This window comes from Pseudovirgaria hyperparasitica, assembly GCF_010093815.1.
Source record: "Pseudovirgaria hyperparasitica strain CBS 121739 unplaced genomic scaffold EJ05scaffold_50, whole genome shotgun sequence".
NCBI lineage: Eukaryota > Fungi > Ascomycota > Dothideomycetes > Acrospermales > Acrospermaceae > Pseudovirgaria > Pseudovirgaria hyperparasitica.
The window spans coordinates 1-18,388 of record NW_022985598.1 but is presented as its reverse complement, the minus strand read 5'-3'; the positions used below and the strand labels follow the sequence as shown (position 1 = coordinate 18,388).

General features: G+C 49.4%; 11 protein-coding genes across 11 annotated transcripts; 8 read left to right on the top strand and 3 right to left on the bottom strand.

Annotated features, from left to right (window-relative positions):
• Positions 1-1,977: 1,977 nt before the first annotated feature.
• Positions 1,978-2,689, top strand: EJ05DRAFT_446588 (uncharacterized protein; the record flags this gene model as incomplete). The annotated part of the gene is made up of 2 exons (XM_033742241.1): positions 1,978-2,239; positions 2,289-2,689. Coding segments are annotated over 2 exons (663 nt in total), but the record flags the coding sequence as incomplete, so codon positions are not given.
• A 1,320-nt stretch (positions 2,690-4,009) lies between these two features.
• EJ05DRAFT_505987 (uncharacterized protein) lies at positions 4,010-4,456 on the top strand (the record flags this gene model as incomplete). Its single annotated transcript, XM_033747765.1, has 3 exons — positions 4,010-4,117; positions 4,201-4,349; positions 4,411-4,456. 3 exons carry the CDS (start codon positions 4,010-4,012, stop codon positions 4,454-4,456), a joined length of 303 nt encoding a protein of 100 aa, XP_033594961.1.
• Positions 4,457-5,611: 1,155 nt separating this feature from the next.
• On the bottom strand, positions 5,612-6,141 carry EJ05DRAFT_481237 (uncharacterized protein). Its single transcript, XM_033745030.1, has 2 exons — positions 6,077-6,141; positions 5,612-6,029 (listed from the first exon to the last, which is right to left on the bottom strand). The coding sequence occupies exons 1-2, from the start codon at positions 6,104-6,106 to the stop codon at positions 5,619-5,621; spliced, it is 441 nt and encodes a 146-aa protein (XP_033594960.1). The 5' UTR covers positions 6,107-6,141; the 3' UTR covers positions 5,612-5,618.
• Positions 6,142-7,636: 1,495 nt separating this feature from the next.
• EJ05DRAFT_505985 (uncharacterized protein) lies at positions 7,637-8,167 on the top strand (the record flags this gene model as incomplete). Its single annotated transcript, XM_033747764.1, has 1 exon — positions 7,637-8,167. One exon carries the CDS (start codon positions 7,637-7,639, stop codon positions 8,165-8,167), a length of 531 nt encoding a protein of 176 aa, XP_033594959.1.
• Positions 8,168-8,445: 278 nt separating this feature from the next.
• On the bottom strand, positions 8,446-9,180 carry EJ05DRAFT_481235 (S-adenosyl-L-methionine-dependent methyltransferase; the record flags this gene model as incomplete). Its single annotated transcript, XM_033745029.1, has 2 exons — positions 8,446-9,060; positions 9,103-9,180. 2 exons carry the CDS (start codon positions 9,178-9,180, stop codon positions 8,446-8,448), a joined length of 693 nt encoding a protein of 230 aa, XP_033594958.1.
• On the top strand, positions 9,177-11,237 carry EJ05DRAFT_320606 (uncharacterized protein). Its single transcript, XM_033740760.1, has 2 exons — positions 9,177-10,854; positions 10,901-11,237. Exons 1-2 carry the CDS (start codon positions 9,635-9,637, stop codon positions 11,133-11,135), a joined length of 1,455 nt encoding a protein of 484 aa, XP_033594957.1. The 5' UTR covers positions 9,177-9,634; the 3' UTR covers positions 11,136-11,237.
• Positions 11,238-11,431: 194 nt separating this feature from the next.
• Positions 11,432-11,910, top strand: EJ05DRAFT_505982 (uncharacterized protein; the record flags this gene model as incomplete). Its single annotated transcript, XM_033747763.1, has 2 exons — positions 11,432-11,450; positions 11,504-11,910. The coding sequence occupies 2 exons, from the start codon at positions 11,432-11,434 to the stop codon at positions 11,908-11,910; spliced, it is 426 nt and encodes a 141-aa protein (XP_033594956.1).
• A 1,312-nt stretch (positions 11,911-13,222) lies between these two features.
• On the top strand, positions 13,223-13,632 carry EJ05DRAFT_490851 (uncharacterized protein; the record flags this gene model as incomplete). Its single annotated transcript, XM_033745927.1, has 2 exons — positions 13,223-13,541; positions 13,598-13,632. 2 exons carry the CDS (start codon positions 13,223-13,225, stop codon positions 13,630-13,632), a joined length of 354 nt encoding a protein of 117 aa, XP_033594955.1.
• A 200-nt stretch (positions 13,633-13,832) lies between these two features.
• Positions 13,833-16,167, top strand: EJ05DRAFT_320674 (uncharacterized protein). The gene is made up of 6 exons (XM_033740761.1): positions 13,833-14,234; positions 14,291-14,426; positions 14,481-15,042; positions 15,092-15,400; positions 15,455-15,586; positions 15,640-16,167. The coding sequence occupies exons 1-6, from the start codon at positions 14,033-14,035 to the stop codon at positions 15,901-15,903; spliced, it is 1,605 nt and encodes a 534-aa protein (XP_033594954.1). The 5' UTR covers positions 13,833-14,032; the 3' UTR covers positions 15,904-16,167.
• Positions 16,168-16,947: 780 nt separating this feature from the next.
• EJ05DRAFT_481230 (uncharacterized protein) lies at positions 16,948-17,870 on the bottom strand. Its single transcript, XM_033745028.1, has one exon. It carries the CDS (start codon positions 17,844-17,846, stop codon positions 17,085-17,087), a length of 762 nt encoding a protein of 253 aa, XP_033594953.1. The 5' UTR covers positions 17,847-17,870; the 3' UTR covers positions 16,948-17,084.
• A 107-nt stretch (positions 17,871-17,977) lies between these two features.
• Positions 17,978-18,388, top strand: EJ05DRAFT_320688 (uncharacterized protein; the record flags this gene model as incomplete). Its single annotated transcript, XM_033740762.1, has 1 exon — positions 17,978-18,388. A coding segment is annotated over exon 1 (221 nt), but the record flags the coding sequence as incomplete, so codon positions are not given.

Genomic DNA, 18,388 nt, shown 5'->3' with positions numbered 1-18,388 from the left:
GCTGTGTGAGTGCAGAAAGACAGCATGAAGGAGGAGGAGCGATGGGCTCGGACGCGCAGCGGCAAGCGGGGGAGCCAGAGACCCTGAGAAACCGCCGTTTCTGGCAGTCGCAGGCTAGGTGAGTTCGTCTCTGATGTTTCAGGTACAGTCGGAACTGAGATTGAGCAAAGTATGCACGCTGAACGACTGAAGCTCTGGGAGGATTTCAATCATTGCTGGCTCACAGCTCTTCAAAGACAAAAAGAAATCACGGAGGAGAGTCTTGAATCCGGCCAACGACCACGTCCAACTCGCTAGTGAGGCTTTGTGATCTGATGGAAAAGCATAGCTTGGTAGACTATCAGATGGGCGTCTGGGAAGAAAAGATAATGTCAAGTGAGTCACCCAACTTTCAGCTACTGCGAAAGCCGACTGTGTCTAATTCGAACTAGTGCTCACGGCATGTCTGGACTTGATTGAGGACCAGCCGCGAGGCTCGACCGGCTATGTCTAGATAGATGGCTCATGGGAACGCGACAACAATGATGCATACTGATTGCATAATACATGTCTTGATGGGACATATCGCATTGACCATTTCTGGACGGAAACACATCGACTGGCAATTCGGCTTGATCAGACCGGGCTGGGTTTGGTCTCAGTCTCCCAGAATCACGATATATTCCACACTCCGCTGCGCGTAAGAACTTTTGTTCCTTCTTCGGGTTCTAAGGCGCACTGTACGGTTATTGACAAGTATATTTCGCTAATGCTCGTGCGAGGAAGCTCTGTCGAGGACAAGCGAAAGCATGGATGGATCTGCAGGTACCAAGAGTGGCAAAAAGCTTGGCAAAAAATCCGACCTGTGTTGTCCACATTCGAATCTCGACCCCATCCAGAACTACAGACCACCGAAGAAGCGTAGACTGAAGAAGTCGCGGCGCACTTCCAGTGCACTTCCTGTGTGCAGGACTTCAATGCACACGTTAACCTCGTTCCCCTCTTCCACTGAGCTTCGTGCGCCGTATCTAAACCCCTTCTCTCAGATGCAACACTGTAGCATCTTCTAACAATGCTAGACGGGCATCAGATGGCATCCAGATGCCTCGATGGATTTGACCCGTTCCAAAGGAATCACGCATGTTATATTGTCGTTCATGCTAAGCTACCAGGCTGAGTAGCTAGGAAGATGCAACAAGCTAATAACTACTCAACATTGACGCCATTTCAGAGAGTTTTCCCATCTGCCGTAGACGACCCGTAGCGAATTCTGTGATTCTTCGAGCGCCCTTAGAATGGAGAAATGAGCATGCAAACAGTGGGAAGCATCGATAGATCATGCCTAATGCCACACGCCCTCTCCTGGTCCCTGCAGTGATGAGAGCTACAGGGCGCGCAGGACGCCTCTCTGGGATATCGACGTTTGAGGCTCAGTAAGTAGGCAACCAGTGGACCGAATTCTGGGCGAGTCTTCGTTATTTTACGGCACTGTGACAAGATCTACTAAGCTGGTCAGCACTGGGCCTTTTGACTATCTTTAATTTGCTGTCCAGGATTCTAGACTGCCAAGACTTTGGCGAGTAAACAATGGCGCCAGTGTGCGCTATGGCGGAGGACTCAGTAAACAATACAGTGCTTGTCCTCAATCAAGCACAGCGTCCGCTAGTAAGAAAGTACAGTGCACCATGCAAATGATACAAACGGTAGGGGCGTCTTTTGAGTCCCGCTTGTGATTATTTGCACCTGTCTAGCGAGGCTGACTTTGTGTTATAAAATCAGGCTGTTCTACTATCTTTGAGAGGCTCTTGTACCACCCAGGAGCTTATCGCCACCTTCTAGACAACACTTGTACCTACTTACATCCTAAAACATGACTACAGAGGCACGAATTCTTGAAGCAGCACGCCGTCTCAATGAGGTGAGTTCAAAACAACCCACTCACCACACAGGGGAGTAAGTGAATTAGCAGCAGGGTTCTCGCCCTCCGAGACTCTCAGTTTAGAGTCTCTAATACGCTCTATACGCGACAGAGATACTCGCAGCTCACAGGACAAGATCTCGATTCTTGAAAGCGCCAAGGAGATTGTACGGCAATTGGAGAGCCCAGACGAGCGAGCAATGGAACTTCTCATGTCATTCTCCATCGTACCGGCCTTGAAGATCGCTATGGATATGGGTGTCTTCAAGATGCTAGCCATCCGCAGCCGAGTAACAGCATCCGAGATTGCACATCAAGCCAAAGCAGAGGAGGAGTTTGTTGGTAAGCTCGGGACAATCTATCTGTATGCTAAGCCGTCTGACACAATCAGTCCGGATAATGCGCGTACTTGTATCTATCGGTGTACTTGCCATTCTCTCTGTCCGTACATATGGATCGACTCGGCTCTCCGATTCCTTCACTGTACCAGCAAATGCTGCTGGGGTATGTGTTGTTAACGACCAAGCCCTTCGTGCTGTGTCACGATTCTCCGAGTACGCCGCCGCCCACTCCTACCACAACCCGACAAACACGCTTACAGGCCCTTTCCAGTTCGCACTTAACACCTTTGAATCCTGGTTCTCCTGGCTCTCCACACGCCCTCACGAAGATGGATGGTGGCGTCGAGCCAGAGCACCGAAAGGACAGACTCCGACTAAGCTTGGTACTCTTGATCGAGAGTTCTATACCTGGGTAGAGGTAAGTTATACCTACTGCCTGCCCTTGAGGTAAAATACCCCGGGCGTGCGATGACAATCTCGCGCTTCATACGAATCAACAGATTGAGCCACTCATCTCGAACTTTTGAGGACTTCCTCCACATCGCCTTTACACATAGCCACGCCGACCAGTGAGCTCTACGCTTCTTCACACATGCCGCAGATGGGTATTACATTGATGAGACGCTCCGGCAGAGGGTAGTAGCGATTACTCCAAGATACACCATATAATCCCTATTTAAACACCAGCTGTGCTAAGTAGAACACCTGCTGTCTTCGCAGCTTCTTAATGAGCAGTTCCAGGCCGAGCCATCTCCAACGTCTGCCTTGGATCACTCACACAATGCAAGCATACTGACCTTTGTAATGTCGACAAGCCTTACTAAATCTGCGACTCGGTACTCTCTATGGGCACCTCGTACTATGATTATGAATACCTCATACTTGATAACGTGGAAGTCCAGAGTATGGACAACCCAGATGTTCATTGATGATGTTCGAAAAGTCAAGGTTACCACAAGTGTGTTCAAGCATTGGGTGGAAAGGACGAGTACTCGAAAGAAGATGGTAACAGCCAAGTGCCAGTTCAATACGGGCCACTATCTTCTTGCCGTTATCACTGCGTCATCACAAGCCTCCATTCGTCCTTCTCACTGTACCTGGCGGGCATATGATCGTCTTTGGGCTGACTTAAGCGCTCTCGCTCCCATTGCAACTCTTCTTTGAGCTCGAGATTCTCAGACAACCAGACTTAACAGGTTGAGGGTGCGAGATTGGCGGAAAGTCGACTCCCTTTTTCGAACGGATTAGCCCTATACTGGATAGTCAGGGATACACTTCTCGGCATACCGACAGTGAAAGTCCCTTAGGTATAGTAGAAAAGCAGCTGTAAATAGGAGAGGCATGGATTGAAAGTGACAAGATCCGGTCCGAGGTCCGAACCGGGCCGTCATTACAGCTGATCTCTTTACATTTCATTTCTAGTTAGTACTCTCCATATAGCATTGAACAGACTTTTGTGTGTGTGCGAGATAGACAGATCGTCCGACACCTGAGATTCTGATACCGGTCGTGCAAAGGAAGTCCTCAGCCGTATGCTTGATCCAAGTATGCGCCTGGGTCCCCGAAACTGGGTCAAGTTTGCTAAATATAGCATTACACTGTATTGCACGCGGACGCCTTTGAAATCATAATCTTTTTTTGGTAGCACATCGTTAGCATAGCCCATGAAGCCTGTTTGATGATAACTGCGCAAGGATGATTCTAAGCAATGTATAGTATAAAACCTGTTTGGTCAAGCTAGAGGGCTGCTTGGGAGATACTTTGTACAACGATGGATGACCAGTCTTCTGAGGGCACAATATCAATCGCCGTGGCCAATCGAGTTCCAATAAGAAAACTGGGAGTCGCTGCAGGAGACGACCGCAACATGGAACACCACGTCAGAAGATATGTCTTGGAGAGAATGTGAGCCTCGGGTCGTCCAGACTTCGTATGACCCAGGAAGAGTATTGAACAGATCAGCTTCAGCTCTGTTCTACTCGGCTGGATGCTCGAGCGCTAGAGGGAAGCAGAGAGTTGCTACAGCAAAGCAACTCGCAACTCGAAAAGCAGATGGATTCTGCATCAAAGCAGATTGACCGGCTCACGGAGCAGAACACGGCGCTCCGGTGGTAAGTTGACTGTGCTCTACCTGTCCCCGCATGAGGTCTCATGGGCTGATGGTACACGAAGGGATCTCGATGGCGTAAAAACGTATCTCGAGCAGTTCCAGGACTAATCCTTTAAACTCAGGCAGTTACAAGCAGCAAGAGGACGACGGTTCGGAACGGAGACTAGCTCTGCGACTGAGAAGGGAGACAGCATCAGTTTAACCTCGGGCTTATCTGAGACTGTCGGTGATGGCATTCATAGTTATCTACAGACACGTCCCTATCGTAATTATCTGAGAGCTGTATAGCTGCATAATATGGTTCAGCCTAAGATAGCCTGTTGCATTGTGCTTTGATGCCTTATGTGTCCAAATTCGACGTAGGTTTCCGAATTCAGCTAGGTCTCGTGCCCATCCAAAAACCGCTTCATCGTACGTCAACTAAGTGAACGTCAAGTCATGATATAGGACGTCCGACTAGGAGCTTATACGTGTTTCAGCTCGATATGAGTGACTTTAATATTGTTTGTTTGGGTATGGATATGGAACTAGTAGTGGACTGGCATAGAGTCGAGGAACAACGGGGCAAGTATCAACCTGCCTGATATACTGCGTAGGACAGACTTAGAACGGCAAGGACCGTAAACGGGCTCGGCTGTTCTTAGGTCCTCTGACAGTAAAGCAGTCCCGAACCGTTTCTGCTCCAGAAGTCGTGCAGCAAGTACCCCTGCGTGTGCAGATTGCTTGGGTTCATCCTTCGGTCTTTCCAGCGAACCCGATACAATGGGTTATTCTGTTGGCTTCTTCTATGGAAAGCCATCTCTAAGACACAGCTGGTGAATCAAGGGCGAAACGCTCTGCCATCATAGCTTAGTATCTCCACCGGTTTGTTCGAAGCTCTATTGTATGGTTCACAAGTGGTACTATCCACAGAAGATACCGAACGACTTACGGGGGCCCCTCACTGAATGCTTCAGAGCACGACCAAGACATACGACTGGTGCTGATCTGACTTGTCTACATTGTCGGGTTATTATTGAGTAGTTGATACTAGATGCTATTGTGTCTATTCCATTTATTCCTAACATGCCTGAGGATTGCAGCATTGCAACTCTGTGTACAATTTACAACGCCGTTGGAACTGGTTAGTACAGTAGAATCCTTTTCTCCATCGAGCAGCTGTTTGTAAAGGGTTAAGTTTGACGAGAAAAGCATCTCTTAGTAGTATTTCTCACGACGGCAAACTAAATAGATGACGCTGCGTCCCTGTCGTCTTGGCCCTATCCATGCTTCAAGGTTTTCTAAGACTACTCTGTTCAAGGTTTTCGGTAGCTTTTACAGGGTCTCCCGGCCCGCCTTCCGGAATTTTTGACAAAACTTGGCGGGGGCGATTTCGTCCGTTTCGAGGACGCAGGGTAGGTCCGACCCTCTGCAATCCCGCAGTTGATGTAGGCGACGATTGAGTCTCGGAAGCCTGTGCAAGATAGTCCGGGTCGATCGTGAGACGGAGCGTTTCTATCTCCCTAAGCAAACTCTCATTGTTCCTGGCGAGCGCAGCATTGGCCTCGTGAAGCTGTGCTACTTGAGAAACTAATTCACCCGTGGCATCGCGAAGCTGGCTGTAAAAGTGTTGCAAAGTTGTACGAACCGGAAGCCAGCTCTGCTGAACGTCGCGATCGATACGAATGAATGCATCATGGAGCTGCACTGTTATTAGTTCCATAGCGTTCTTCACAATCTTTAGCTTACCATGTCTGTCACCTCTGATTCTGGCAGCATGGTTTGTAGAGCTACTGGTAGACAGTCCCGCCTGGATAAATCTAGATATTGGAAAGAGTTTGGTATCGTGAATCTCATCATGCGTTCTTTGTGCTTCATTTATATACGTCCTCGACTCATCCGCCTTTTCGTCTGACTCTTCGTCGCAGTGTGCCAAGGAATCGTACTCACCTCCTCCTTGCTTGGAAAGTCTACAGGATTATGCGTGGTGCCAAAGATCATTTTTGCATAAACTCCCTGCGCTCTCCTAAGGGCGTTGACTTTCAGCTAGTCTCCGACAATTTGATACTAGCTAACGATGAAACCCCCTTGCGTCTGGCCATGTTCACGCGGTCTGTTCAACGTCGTCTGGGCTGTGCCGATGATGTGTCGCCAAAAACAGCAGGCATGCAATATGGGGTTGCAGTGGGACCGAGACCGCTTCTGGTCAAGCTGCCAGGCAAAATCATTCCTTGCAGCAGAGGTTCAAGCCGTGGTAGAGAACCTTCGTCAGATCCTAGGCGACTTCGACCGGCTTGTCACACCAGAAGATGCTCTGAGCCAGCCTAGAGACTTGCCTCGGAGCGAGAGCGATGAATGGGAACCCGGACTAAATTAAGTTGATCAGAGTACATGCGTGTTGCTCAGGTCTTACTTAGCTAGACTAGACAGGACCGTCAATCAGCTTTGTCATGCTTTACTCTACAGACGTTCCCACATTGAAAACTGCATTATGCCTTGCAGTGATGAGGGCGCGCAGGAAGCTCTTCACTCTCTTGCATAGTAAGATATGGGTCTGCGAGCCGCTGCGTGAACCGTTGAGCAGTATAGTTATAGCCAAGGCGACTGACATGGTTTGGCTCAGATATATCTATGGCTCAGCATGGCCTAGCCGATTGGAGAGCGGCGATGACTTGGTGGATGTCATGGCTCAGTATCGTGGGTTTAACGGCTCAGTATCGTGGGTTTAACGGCTCAGTATCTAGACGACTCCACTAACCCTGTAAATCCTGGAGCCTAGTATATCCTACTAAGGTGTAGATACAACTTACTGTAAAGCGTCTTAGGCCTTCGCTTATAATACAGCTTAGCATAGTGGTATTCTTTCATGGTTGATAGACGTCATGTCAACATTTCACTTCTCTGTTTCAGGTACGTGGTGGACGAGACCGGAGGCGGATTCATACTCTACTGGCTATGTATCTAGGTGAGCAGTTTGGCAGCTCACCTTGCCAGTGGCCCGAGAATCAACCCTCCAGTCCGTATACTGTCACCTACCGAAACTCGCAGCTTAATCTTGATGGCTGTTCTGTTTGTCCATCGCCACATGTTATAGACGACATATGTACGGAGGGACTGGGGATTGCTGTTGGCAGATCGCACTGCTAGTCTGGTGCGACTTTGCACTGGACTGAATGCAGTCTTACTCAGAGTGCAGCTAATACGAACTCATCGGCATCTTCTACCTCTGGGGCCGGTAAAAGTCGAGAATTATACAACGTAGAAACGATGTGGGAACACTACTCGCGCAATCTTGATATGTTTTCCAATATGAAGGTGCAGAAGCAAAAATGCTCTGGCGTCATAACTGTTCAGCCCCGGGGACAGTTCATCTGTTCTAAGAGGGTAAAAGGAGTCCATTGTGGTCGAAAATTCAGCAAATTAGAGCATCTAAAGCGTCACCAGGAGACACACGACCAGGAACGCACATTCACTTGTGATATCATGCTAAGAACCTCTGATATTGGCCGCCATCGAAAAGAAGGACCATGTCGTCAGACTTTCTTGCGACACGACAATTATCTAGCACATTTCCGCACCCATCTCGTTCAAGATACACGGGGACTGTTCTTCCCCCGACTGAACAATACAGAGCTCTACGCAGACCTGATAGCCCTGATGCCGGTGTTAAGGTCTGGGGTTGACACGGGAAACATGCACAGGTACCACCGAAACACGCGAGTGTCATGGGAGAATCTAGTGGAGCGTGTCAGAGAAGCAAAGGGTGCCCTAGTGGCTGATCAGATACTTGCTACCATCTTGCGAGCTTGCTTGAGACATGATGCGCGTGTAGCGCAGTAGTTTTGCTCGGTATGAATGATGCTGAATGATCTGCATTCCAAAATCCAATATACCGTGAGCTGTGACATCACTTGTAGCATATGACTAGACTCTATTTGCAGTCTGTCGTAGTTGAAGTTAATGTGGCGACGTGGACGAGCGCCATATGTGTCAATCTTATGATCAGGGAATGTCTCGCGGGAGATGTTGTAAGGATAATATCCCAGCTCTATTCAAGCCCTATCAGAAGAGTTGCAATCTAACATTGCCAGATCCTACGCGCACTGCCACCAGTTATCTCAACCCGCTATTGCCAGTCTAGGCTTTGTAGTTATGTCGTCTTTGTCTTCTTCCAGAACAACCTCTAATAGTCCATCTCCATCCTGCCCCTTCCAGATTTTCCTCACGCTCAGTTCTGCATCCTCCACTAATTCCATCCATAGTTTTTCTTCTCTCTCAGTCCCAGAGAAGCCCGTCATCATAGCGACATCAAGTCCTGCAGCAGCCAGCGGCACCTTTCCCTCCGGCATCACCAGATCCATAATCAACATCTTGGAGTACCCAGGCTCCATAGCAACCTTGATATTTTTCAGGATCGAGAGTGCCAGAGCATGTGGCCAGTCATGGCAGATATGCTTAAGCAAATACGCTCGGGCACCCCTCACCGGCTGTTCTCTAAAGAAGTCGTGTGCGACAAATTCGACCCCAACAGCTAGCTCTGACGGGACGGTAGCTATAACAGATTCTTGATCTTGACAGACGAGTCTTCCAGGCTTGCGTGTGCTCTTCTCGGCAAAGAGACTTAGTTCATGGCCAAAGCCGCCGCCAACGTCAACAACTGTGACGCTGCTGTCCTGGCTAGGAGGAATACCGCAGCCTCGCAAATAATCACAAGCGGGACTCAAAAGACGCCCCTACCGTTTGTATCATTTGCATGGTGCACTGTACTTTCTTACTAGCGGACGCTGTGCTTGATTGAGGACAAGCACTGTATTGTTTACTGAGTCCTCCGCCATAGCGCACACTGGCGCCATTGTTTACTCGCCAAAGTCTTGGCAGTCTAGAATCCTGGACAGCAAATTAAAGATAGTCAAAAGGCCCAGTGCTGACCAGCTTAGTAGATCTTGTCACAGTGCCGTAAAATAACGAAGACTCGCCCAGAATTCGGTCCACTGGTTGCCTACTTACTGAGCCTCAAACGTCGATATCCCAGAGAGGCGTCCTGCCGCCCTGTAGCTCTCATCACTGCAGGGACCAGGAGAGGGCGTGTGGCATCAGGCATGATCCATCGATGCTTCCCACTGTGTGCATGCTCATTCTCCATTCCAAGGGCGCTCGAAGGATCACAGAATTCGCTACGGGTCGTCCACGGTAGATGGGAAAACTCTCTGAGTAGTTATTAGCTTGCTGCATCTTCCTACAGCTGTCCTACGTCACGATAATTAGCTACTTAGCCTACCTCCAGCATCCGCATCGATCCACGCAGCAATGCTTTCGGACGCAAGAGACTTTCAAATTCTTCTCAGCGATATCTCTTTATTATTGACAGCGTATGCTCGGAAGTATCCTATGCCGAGTGCGCTGACAAGGTCTCAACTAGAGGATCTGTCGAGCCACTTATCTCGGCTGCAGGAGACACATAGCAAAAGCGATCTAGAACGCTATGATCAGTATCTTTGTAACGAGCATGATATCGGTATAGAGGCAGAGAATAATGTGTATCTGGCCATCGATGAGATGCTTGACTTCTTGGGACGCGACACTGAGCATCCACACGATGAAGACAACTCTGCCAGTGCCGCACCCGAACACAACATCTCTACGAAACCGTCTGAAGGCATGGAAAAGGCCCCATCTCGATCAGAGGTGCAACGATGTCCAACAACAACAACCGGCGCTTGCCCAGTCGCCTTCGCCAGTACGGAAGTCACCAATACCACCGGAACACGACATGGCGAACGAAAGACGTTCCTAAAGAAGCCCAGGAGTGCCAGAATCGGGGAGAGAAAGCGTAATGTAGCCCATATGTCGACCGCATACATAGGTCAGTCGCATGCTATCAGTCGTGCCGACGTTTCTACTGTCCTAAAGTTGGTCTCTTCTCCGCCCGAGATCGATCCGTGGAGTATATATTCAGAGTTCAAGCGACATGACGTCCGATGCGGTACGGGCTTCGACCATAATCGACTTTATCTGCTCACTAAGCTGTTCTACGCCATTGGGAGTCCCGACGCGTTCAGCCAGTTGCGCGATACCAGTAGCATCCTTCGCACAAGAACCATCAGTCTTCATCAATCATCGCAAGACTTGAATGGCACTATCGCAGAGCTAGACCAGCTAGAAGCATCCGTGCATGCCAGCTCTGTGCTTCGGCGATACCATCTAGTTCATCTGTACTCTCTACGTCAAAAGTTGCAGGCGCAAAGGGGACAGAACTCAAAACGTTTGCGTCCAGATCGTGAGATTGGCCGTACTTCTGGCCATACTGGGTCGCAGATTCTTGCGAAGATCATGGTTGAAGCCTATCCTGACGTAAAGGCCACGAGACAAAGCCGTACCAAAGGCAAAGATGAGTATGGGCGTAAGCTGCAGACGCTGAAGGGACGACTACTAGCGGGGCACCGATGGTCTACCTTGGCCCATGCATTTGCCCCAGGTATTCTTGCGTTGATGCCGACACAAGGAGACTACCAGGTCACAAACTCTGAGTACGTAAGTTGCGCTCCACGGATACGGAGTACTGACGAAGTTTAGCTACGAGAAACTACCTGCACCTGCCATTGATATGCTGATTCAAGTGCTGATTCACCATCGGAGCTCATTTCTACAACAAGTTAGCAAGGCTGTCTCATCAATTGCGTCGTCGACGTTCCTCCAAAGCCCGAAATACTTTTTTGAAACTCAGGACAGGGATATGCTAAAGGTTGAGAAGTACGATTCGGCTCGCTTGATCGAACTGTGCTCGCAAGACACAATGTCAGGCACGTGAGTTGCACGTGGCCTTCCATTCAACGGATTTTTGTTCGTCGTTTCTTGACGTCTAGCGTTGCACACTACAGCGAAGTTATGTTGGCTGACAGATCTTCCGATTCGCGTAACGCCAAAACTATTCGAGACTTGCCCTCGTTCCAAGAAGTTGAAATTGGTTCAGAGAAGAGATAGAGTAGCCGATGATGTGATTGCGACAGAGGGATGATAAGCTATGTACAATACAGATCATTTCACGAACAGTACGCGAGTAGTCTACGTGACTTACATGGCATACTATTCAAGGTCTGCACTACTATGAATTTGGGAAACAAATGTATGAGCAGCAAGATCTCTGAGAGATATCGCACAGTCCGTCATAGTGCCCAGGCCATGAAGAAGAGTACAACGAGAAGCATGGCACATCTGGCTTCGTCATCTTCCTCGCGATAGTTCTCCCAATTACAGCAGCCGCTGGTGTCGGGTACTGGGTATACCAGAACTGGGACGGCAAGTTTGGCCGCATCCGACTGGGCGACGGCTATAATTCGTTCGACAGCAACAGTCCATGGATATCATGGCCCATCGCGGCCGTTTCAGGCCTCATTGCCGTTCTCGCTACGATCCCATTACTGGTCGGCAGTCTGTGGCGAAGTGCAAGCAGCAGATTCGGTGGCGGCCGTGGCTACGGAAGCCGGACGTACACGAGTAGAGCCTCGTTTGGCCGCGGCGACTATGCGATCGTGGATCCGGACGAAGGTGAACTGCTTGGTGATGACAGTGACGAGGACGTCTAGGAGCCGGTGAATCTGTAGCATGGGTTTTTTTGGGAAGCACAGGCATAGGATGGGTAGAACACAAGGTTGAACCCAATTTTTGAGAGGGGAGGCTCGGTGCCTTCCCTTTCGAAATGTAGTTTTAGTTCCTTTCTTGAGCGCTGCGCAATCTGATTCTCAAATGTCTTTCGTGCCATGGAACTATGTGTGTGCGTGTGTCAGCTTGGTGCTTGACGAGTAGTGCTATACTGTTTGATCATTCACAATGTCTACCTAGCTAGCCTTGACATGGTCGAATGGTTCCCCCCCCTTTACTGTCCTGTACTATCTACCATCATCTCGAGATTACATTCGCGAAACTTGCTATTGCGCCGATGTCAATTCAATAAGCTAGCATCGCTGACTATCTCCCACAGTTATATAGATGGCTGTGCCATTCATTCATGCAGCCAAGAGTGAAAAAGATTGTGAACCAAGCGAAAAGAACGAGAGGGGACAGTAACCACGAGGTCACCCATCGCGACGTGGGATCGAAAGAGCGCGATGCAAGAGAGAGGCGCATTCTCAACGGACGGCGCAGCCATGTGGGAGTAGGTTTCAGTTGTTTGCTGCTGCGGGAATTTCTTTGAAAACCGGTTCAACGCCGGGGGCTCTATGTTCGGGAAATTGGCCGCACATGCAATGATCGCTTGGGGCCCCGAACGTACCTAAACAGGAGATCTGGCCAGTACAGAGAGTCGTCACTCGTGAAGCGTTTGGCGTGTCCCGCTTTTTGGGCGCGAACGCCAGATCGCGTCGGGCCGAAAGGGACGATTCCCTTAACTTATTGCACTTTCTCTCGACGTCGAGCGTCCTCCGCCCTACATATGACAATAGTAGATCAAACTCACCCTTACTCCACGCCGCTCATTATGTTTGTGCTATACGGTATCTGAGCATGGCAGAGCATGAAGCCGTTTTTGAAGTGTAGAACAAGCGAATCGTGCATACCGAGATCTAGGGATCGCAATTCCTTTCGTTGATCGAAGCGAATGTGCGGAGTAGAAGGTGGTCCTATTAACATGATAATTAGGCATGCAGCTGTTCTTCCTTGTTGATTGTTGCCTAGAATAGAGATGGGCGGTAGACCTCAAGGATTGATAACTGACCGGCCTCACCGATCCATCGAGGGCGCTTTCAGCTTGCAGCCTTTAAGAGAGCCCTTCGTCAAGGCTCACACTTCAAAAAGCACTCATCAGAGACTCTCTTTAGTTTCCATCTTGTTGACCGCACTCATCTGAGTCCACTGGTCAAACGAAACGCAACTGTTGCTGAGACTCTCGGCGTGCATGCCATGCCTCCTTCACGCCAACCCACCAGCCGATCAGATGCGGGAAGATCGCTTCGAGAGAGACTCACTCAGCCTTTGCAGAGCATCGCCTCCAAACAGCGTGCCCCCTCGCCACAAAGATACCCCTGGAAAATCGGCATTTACAATGGGGTGACCTGGCCAAAATTGAAGGCTCACCTCGAAACCTTGTTCCCCGGCACAGAGTTCAAGGAGAGAACGGTAATCGAGCGCGCTCTGGTGAAGGAGAGGCTATGGTGGCTAACGGTCAATCCTACAGAAGGGAGACTATTGGATAGTCAAAGTTCCAGCACCATTCACAACAGTGAGTGCACTTCCCTTGCATTGCCAACGTACAAAGATCTCGATTGACGTTTCCAGGATCGCAAAAACGAGATACTACAGCTGAGAGATGATAATCGCGCAAGAGAACCATCGCTTACGCCCGAGCCCGGAATGCATATCAAAGTTTCAGTCGAGGGAATGGCAAATGACCCATCTTCGGTTTCTGAGGGTGGGGCAGGTGGTGCGCCATAGGCTGAAAGCGCAGCTTAAGTGGAGTATGTCACAAGGATGATGCTGCGTAATCGTTCCTCCGGGCGAAGGGTGGCTAAATCATGGGTGCACCAAAAAGTCGGACATGTGTACAGCCACACACAACGCATTGTTGAAGCAAGACAACGTAAGGTTGACACTGTAAATTTGTTCAAAAGAATAACTACATCGCGATCGTTCATATTTCCTCTAGCATAACTTTCCTTAAGTAGTAAATTCTATGCAAGCACAACAACCATTGGTCTTCACTATTTGTTCAAAATGTTCTTGGTTGACCATCAGCTTGCGGAGTCGATCCGAGGAGCCCACAAGTATCCACAGAACATCATTACAAGAACGTTAGATGCATGTGCCTGGACATTGACAGGCGCAACCACTTCACTAGACAAAGCGACACCTTCGTTGTTTGTAAAACGCGAAGAAGAGGTAGACCTGACGTTCCGCGATATAGACCCTCAGGAAGGTATTTAGAACAATGTCCACTATGTCACAAGCACACAATCTGACTCGAATCCTCAGGCCTCAAAAAGACCAACATTCATCTGGAGGGCAAAGAATTGGAATGGCTCGGCGTACAGTCGAGAATGAATGAAGAGTGCCCACGCAAGCCTCCGTTCATATATGCTCAGAGGAGGGATCCGAAATGTCGTTTTATGTACGTCTCAGAAATATGCGTGCGAATTACCAGCAAAGCACTAATCTTTAGCAGCTACATATACGGTATTCACAGCAGAGCGGCTCTAAAGGTGTCCAGAAGCATGCTCACAAACGTTCTCTCGTATCATGAGGTCATGCCGGCGTACTTGGACTTTATTTTAGCATTCGGGTTGAAGTACGAACCAGATGATCTCAAATTCAGTGCCTTCATGGAGCAGACTACTTTATCAGCACCACGTGGACCTGTCACAACAGAGCTAGGCCGAAGCGGACGGCAATTCCAGCTATGTTACAATCTACGGACCGCGATCAAGAAATCTGAGGAGAACGGCTTGGGTAATCATCAGGAATGGTCCATCCAACCAGCTGCAATCCACCATCAGTTTGATGTAATCGAAGGCACTACCCTCTGGATAGTCACAAAAGGGGGTCGCGATTTATACCACCGTTATAAGGATTTCTCTGCATCGAGCGTTCGGCCAGGTGGCTTGGCTTTCACATCACCAGAAGAGTGCCTGCGATCGAGCCTCTCAACACATCTAATGTTCTGTCGTTGGGCTACGGAGGGATGGCGATGGTTCTTGAAGTGGCTTGAAATGACTGTTGAGGAAGAGGTAGGGCAAAGTACTCGCAGACATTATCACTCTGTTAATGTGACGTTAGACTCAGCTCGCCGGCTATAGCCCATGGAAGAATTACAGATCCGAGCACCTTGTGCGGTTGCATCGGCATTTAGACAAAGCCGCAGGAATCGTCATTGCATTGGAGACGAATGTGGATATCTTGACCTTACTTCGCGAATACTACTGTAAGCTGGTCAGTAGTTATGATTATCCATCAGCCTTGAGAAATGCCTGCAGCGACGACTTGCATTGCTTCGATACCAAACTTGGTGTCATGGTGCATAATTCCAAGATGGAACTGTTCAGGGCAAAATCACTTGTGGATATCGTTAAAGATCGAAAAGAATTGGTATGATTGACGATCTGGAAGCCACACTTATCACACATACTAACGCACTCCAAGATAGTGCAACACTTGCAGACTCAGGCTTCTGAGAGAATAGAAGCTGTCAGCAATCGTATGGAACGGGAAGCTATTGCAGTCAGAATGTTGACAATTGTCTTTGGAGTATATCTACCGGGCAGTTTCGTATCGGTCAGTGTTACCACCATTACTATTCTTTCTCTGCTGGTTCTAATGTGAATCAGGCCTTCTTCTCCACCGACGTTGTTCATTACTCCGCTAATGATAATGAGAAGGTGGTGTTCTCATCAATAGCACTGGACAGATGGCTTCAGCTGACAGTTCCTTTGACTGCGCTCACTTTGATATTCGTCTATTGGTCACACTCTTTCGCGAACAAGTCAGCGATGTTTAACAAGTTCATGCTCGCAAATGCTCGGGGTATAGCACGCTCGGTTCGCTCATTTGCTCTTCGAAAACGTGCCACGATAGAATCAACGACGGTTTAAGGGATGCAGGAGACTATTATACAAATGTACATATATATTTACGATACTGCACCGCCAGCACTTGCCGCCACTATACAAGAGATACATATGCTTGTCTACGATTTAGAGCCATCCAGTGAACATCACGATGCTCGTCGACATTAATGCCTCATGCCAGCATTGCATCGATCGGGGCTTGCAGCATGTGGCGTCCTTGCACAGCCTTAAGATCACACATTAAACCTTGTCCGCAGCACTTCCCAGCAAAGTGTCCTTGTGGAGAGGGCATCTCTCGCACACCGATCACTGCGTGTGTCCACAGGCCAGATTGCAGTAGATTCGACTTACTAGCCTCTCGTAAAGAAAGAATGCCAAGGGTCCGAAGCAAGAGATGGAAGTCGGCGTGACGTGTGCATGTGAAGCTCGCCCGGTTGGAATCGTAGACGTGTTAGGGCCGGGCAGCGTGCTGTGATAAAAGGAAGTAGGAAAGAGCTGAGTCTTCTGCGAGCTCACTGCTTACTATGCAGAATCTGAGTGTGCGCTTGAATTATGGTAATTTACAATCTTATCAGTCTTCCACTACCTGCGAAGCTACTATGCAGATGCAGACTAAGCGGGGCTTCTCACAGCCTTGTCTGTGTGGAAGTACCCTCATCTATCGTACCTCTGGAAAGGCAGCAGGATTTCCATATACCTCTTAGATCCTTCTGCCGTTCACTTTTCATCTGTTTGAATCTGCGATTGTCTAGCGTATCTCTTTCATGAACTCCATATTCACTCTTGAAGGCCCGTCTACGGGTTTAACCGTCTGATCGGCCCTACGAGGCTGAGCCTCGCTCAATTTGTAGCGGTTTCACTTTGACAAAGATCAAGATGCAGTTCGCGACGGCACATACACCCCATATATTTCCCAGCATTGTCGATACGTTCAAGAGAAAGCTCGAAAGCTTGAGGACGAAGGCATACTGTGGTCGACAATATCTCAGGAGCATACCAATATCAGGAGACTGCTAAGTGTTGCCTTCTCAGATGCACGGCGCATATCTCCATCAGGATTCTTAAGCATGAATTTCATAATTTAATAGGCATATCTCATTTCGTTAGCCCAACACGCAGTCCGAAATTTTATCTGTGTGAGTGTTAAGCAAAGCAAATCTTCCAGCTCTCCCAGATTCCAGGACTATAAAGCCGGGTGTACCACATCATTTCGCACCATCCCTCCCCTTCAGGCTCACGCTCTTATACAGCGATAGCATGCATCCCAGCTCCGAGCCCATGTTTTCTACCTCGCCAACCATGTCAAGATTCTCACTCTCGCTGATAGCCAACAACTCGACCAACGTAGGAGCGCGGAACGACACAGCAATGTCTTTGCTCTCCAGCCTGCAAGCTTCCTCCACGCCGTCGAAGGTGCCCTGTGCTTCGGATGGGATTTGCTGGCCGACGGACTGTGCTACGACCAGCAGGCCGCCGAGGATGAACTTGACACAAGGTAGACCTGATTTGAGCAGGCGGAGATTGCAGACGGCTCGGGTGAAAAGATCAGGACTGGACCCATCCGGATTCAGATATGGCGATATCCCGCCAAGCATATATGACAGGTCGCCGTACCTACCTTGACCTTCCTTGATCACGTCTCCACGCAGGTGTTCATGCCTGCGGCAATGCAATAGAAAGTGACGTGTGTCTTCTCTCCCTTGACTGCATTCGCACTGATCACTCTCTTCGATTGCAATCTTCTTCAGAAACGATCGTAGCTTGACATGTGCTCCGGGTAGTGCTGTGTCTATTTGTTTTAGATGTCTTCCCGACTTCCACTCCTGTTGCGGTAGTTCCTCTGCGGTACATTTCTTGAGTACTGACACTGCCATTGCGCGGAAACGACCTTCGAGTCCTTCGTCGTTGTCTTTGCTGCTGCGTCTGCCTCGTCGTGTCCCTGTATGCCTGAGTGCGACGGGACCCATGCGAGATCAATCGCCTCGCCTTTATATGGATGGTGTAGTGCGATATGATCCTGCACTAGTACAGACACGCTAGCCCGGGGTAAAGCTGCTCTTGGCAACAATTTGTTGCCAAGAGCGGCTGAAGGAGGAAGAGCTCTGTAATCCGATCGGTCCGAATAAATACAAGCATGCGCTGCGATCCCATGTCCCGGGGGAAAAACACGACAACAGCGAGAACCGAAATTTTTGGAATTCAGTCGATCAAACGTACGCATATACCTTCTCATTAGGCTACTTGACTTGCTGTGAGCCAGGCGCATCGCCCAGTGCGACCCGGACACCATGGCAGCCGCGTGGCCTCAAGTGATGGTGTGGCCCACCGCGCTCCGCGAGCACGCAACTCATCTCAGCAAGCACCTGCGAGACATCCTCCTCAACATCGAACGCTCGCAGGATCAACCAGTGCCCTCCGATCAGGTCAAAAATATCATTATGGGCACGCTCGGCCTGGTCCTTAAGATGCAGAACAACCCCGACGTCAGCACGATCCGCGACGCGCTCAG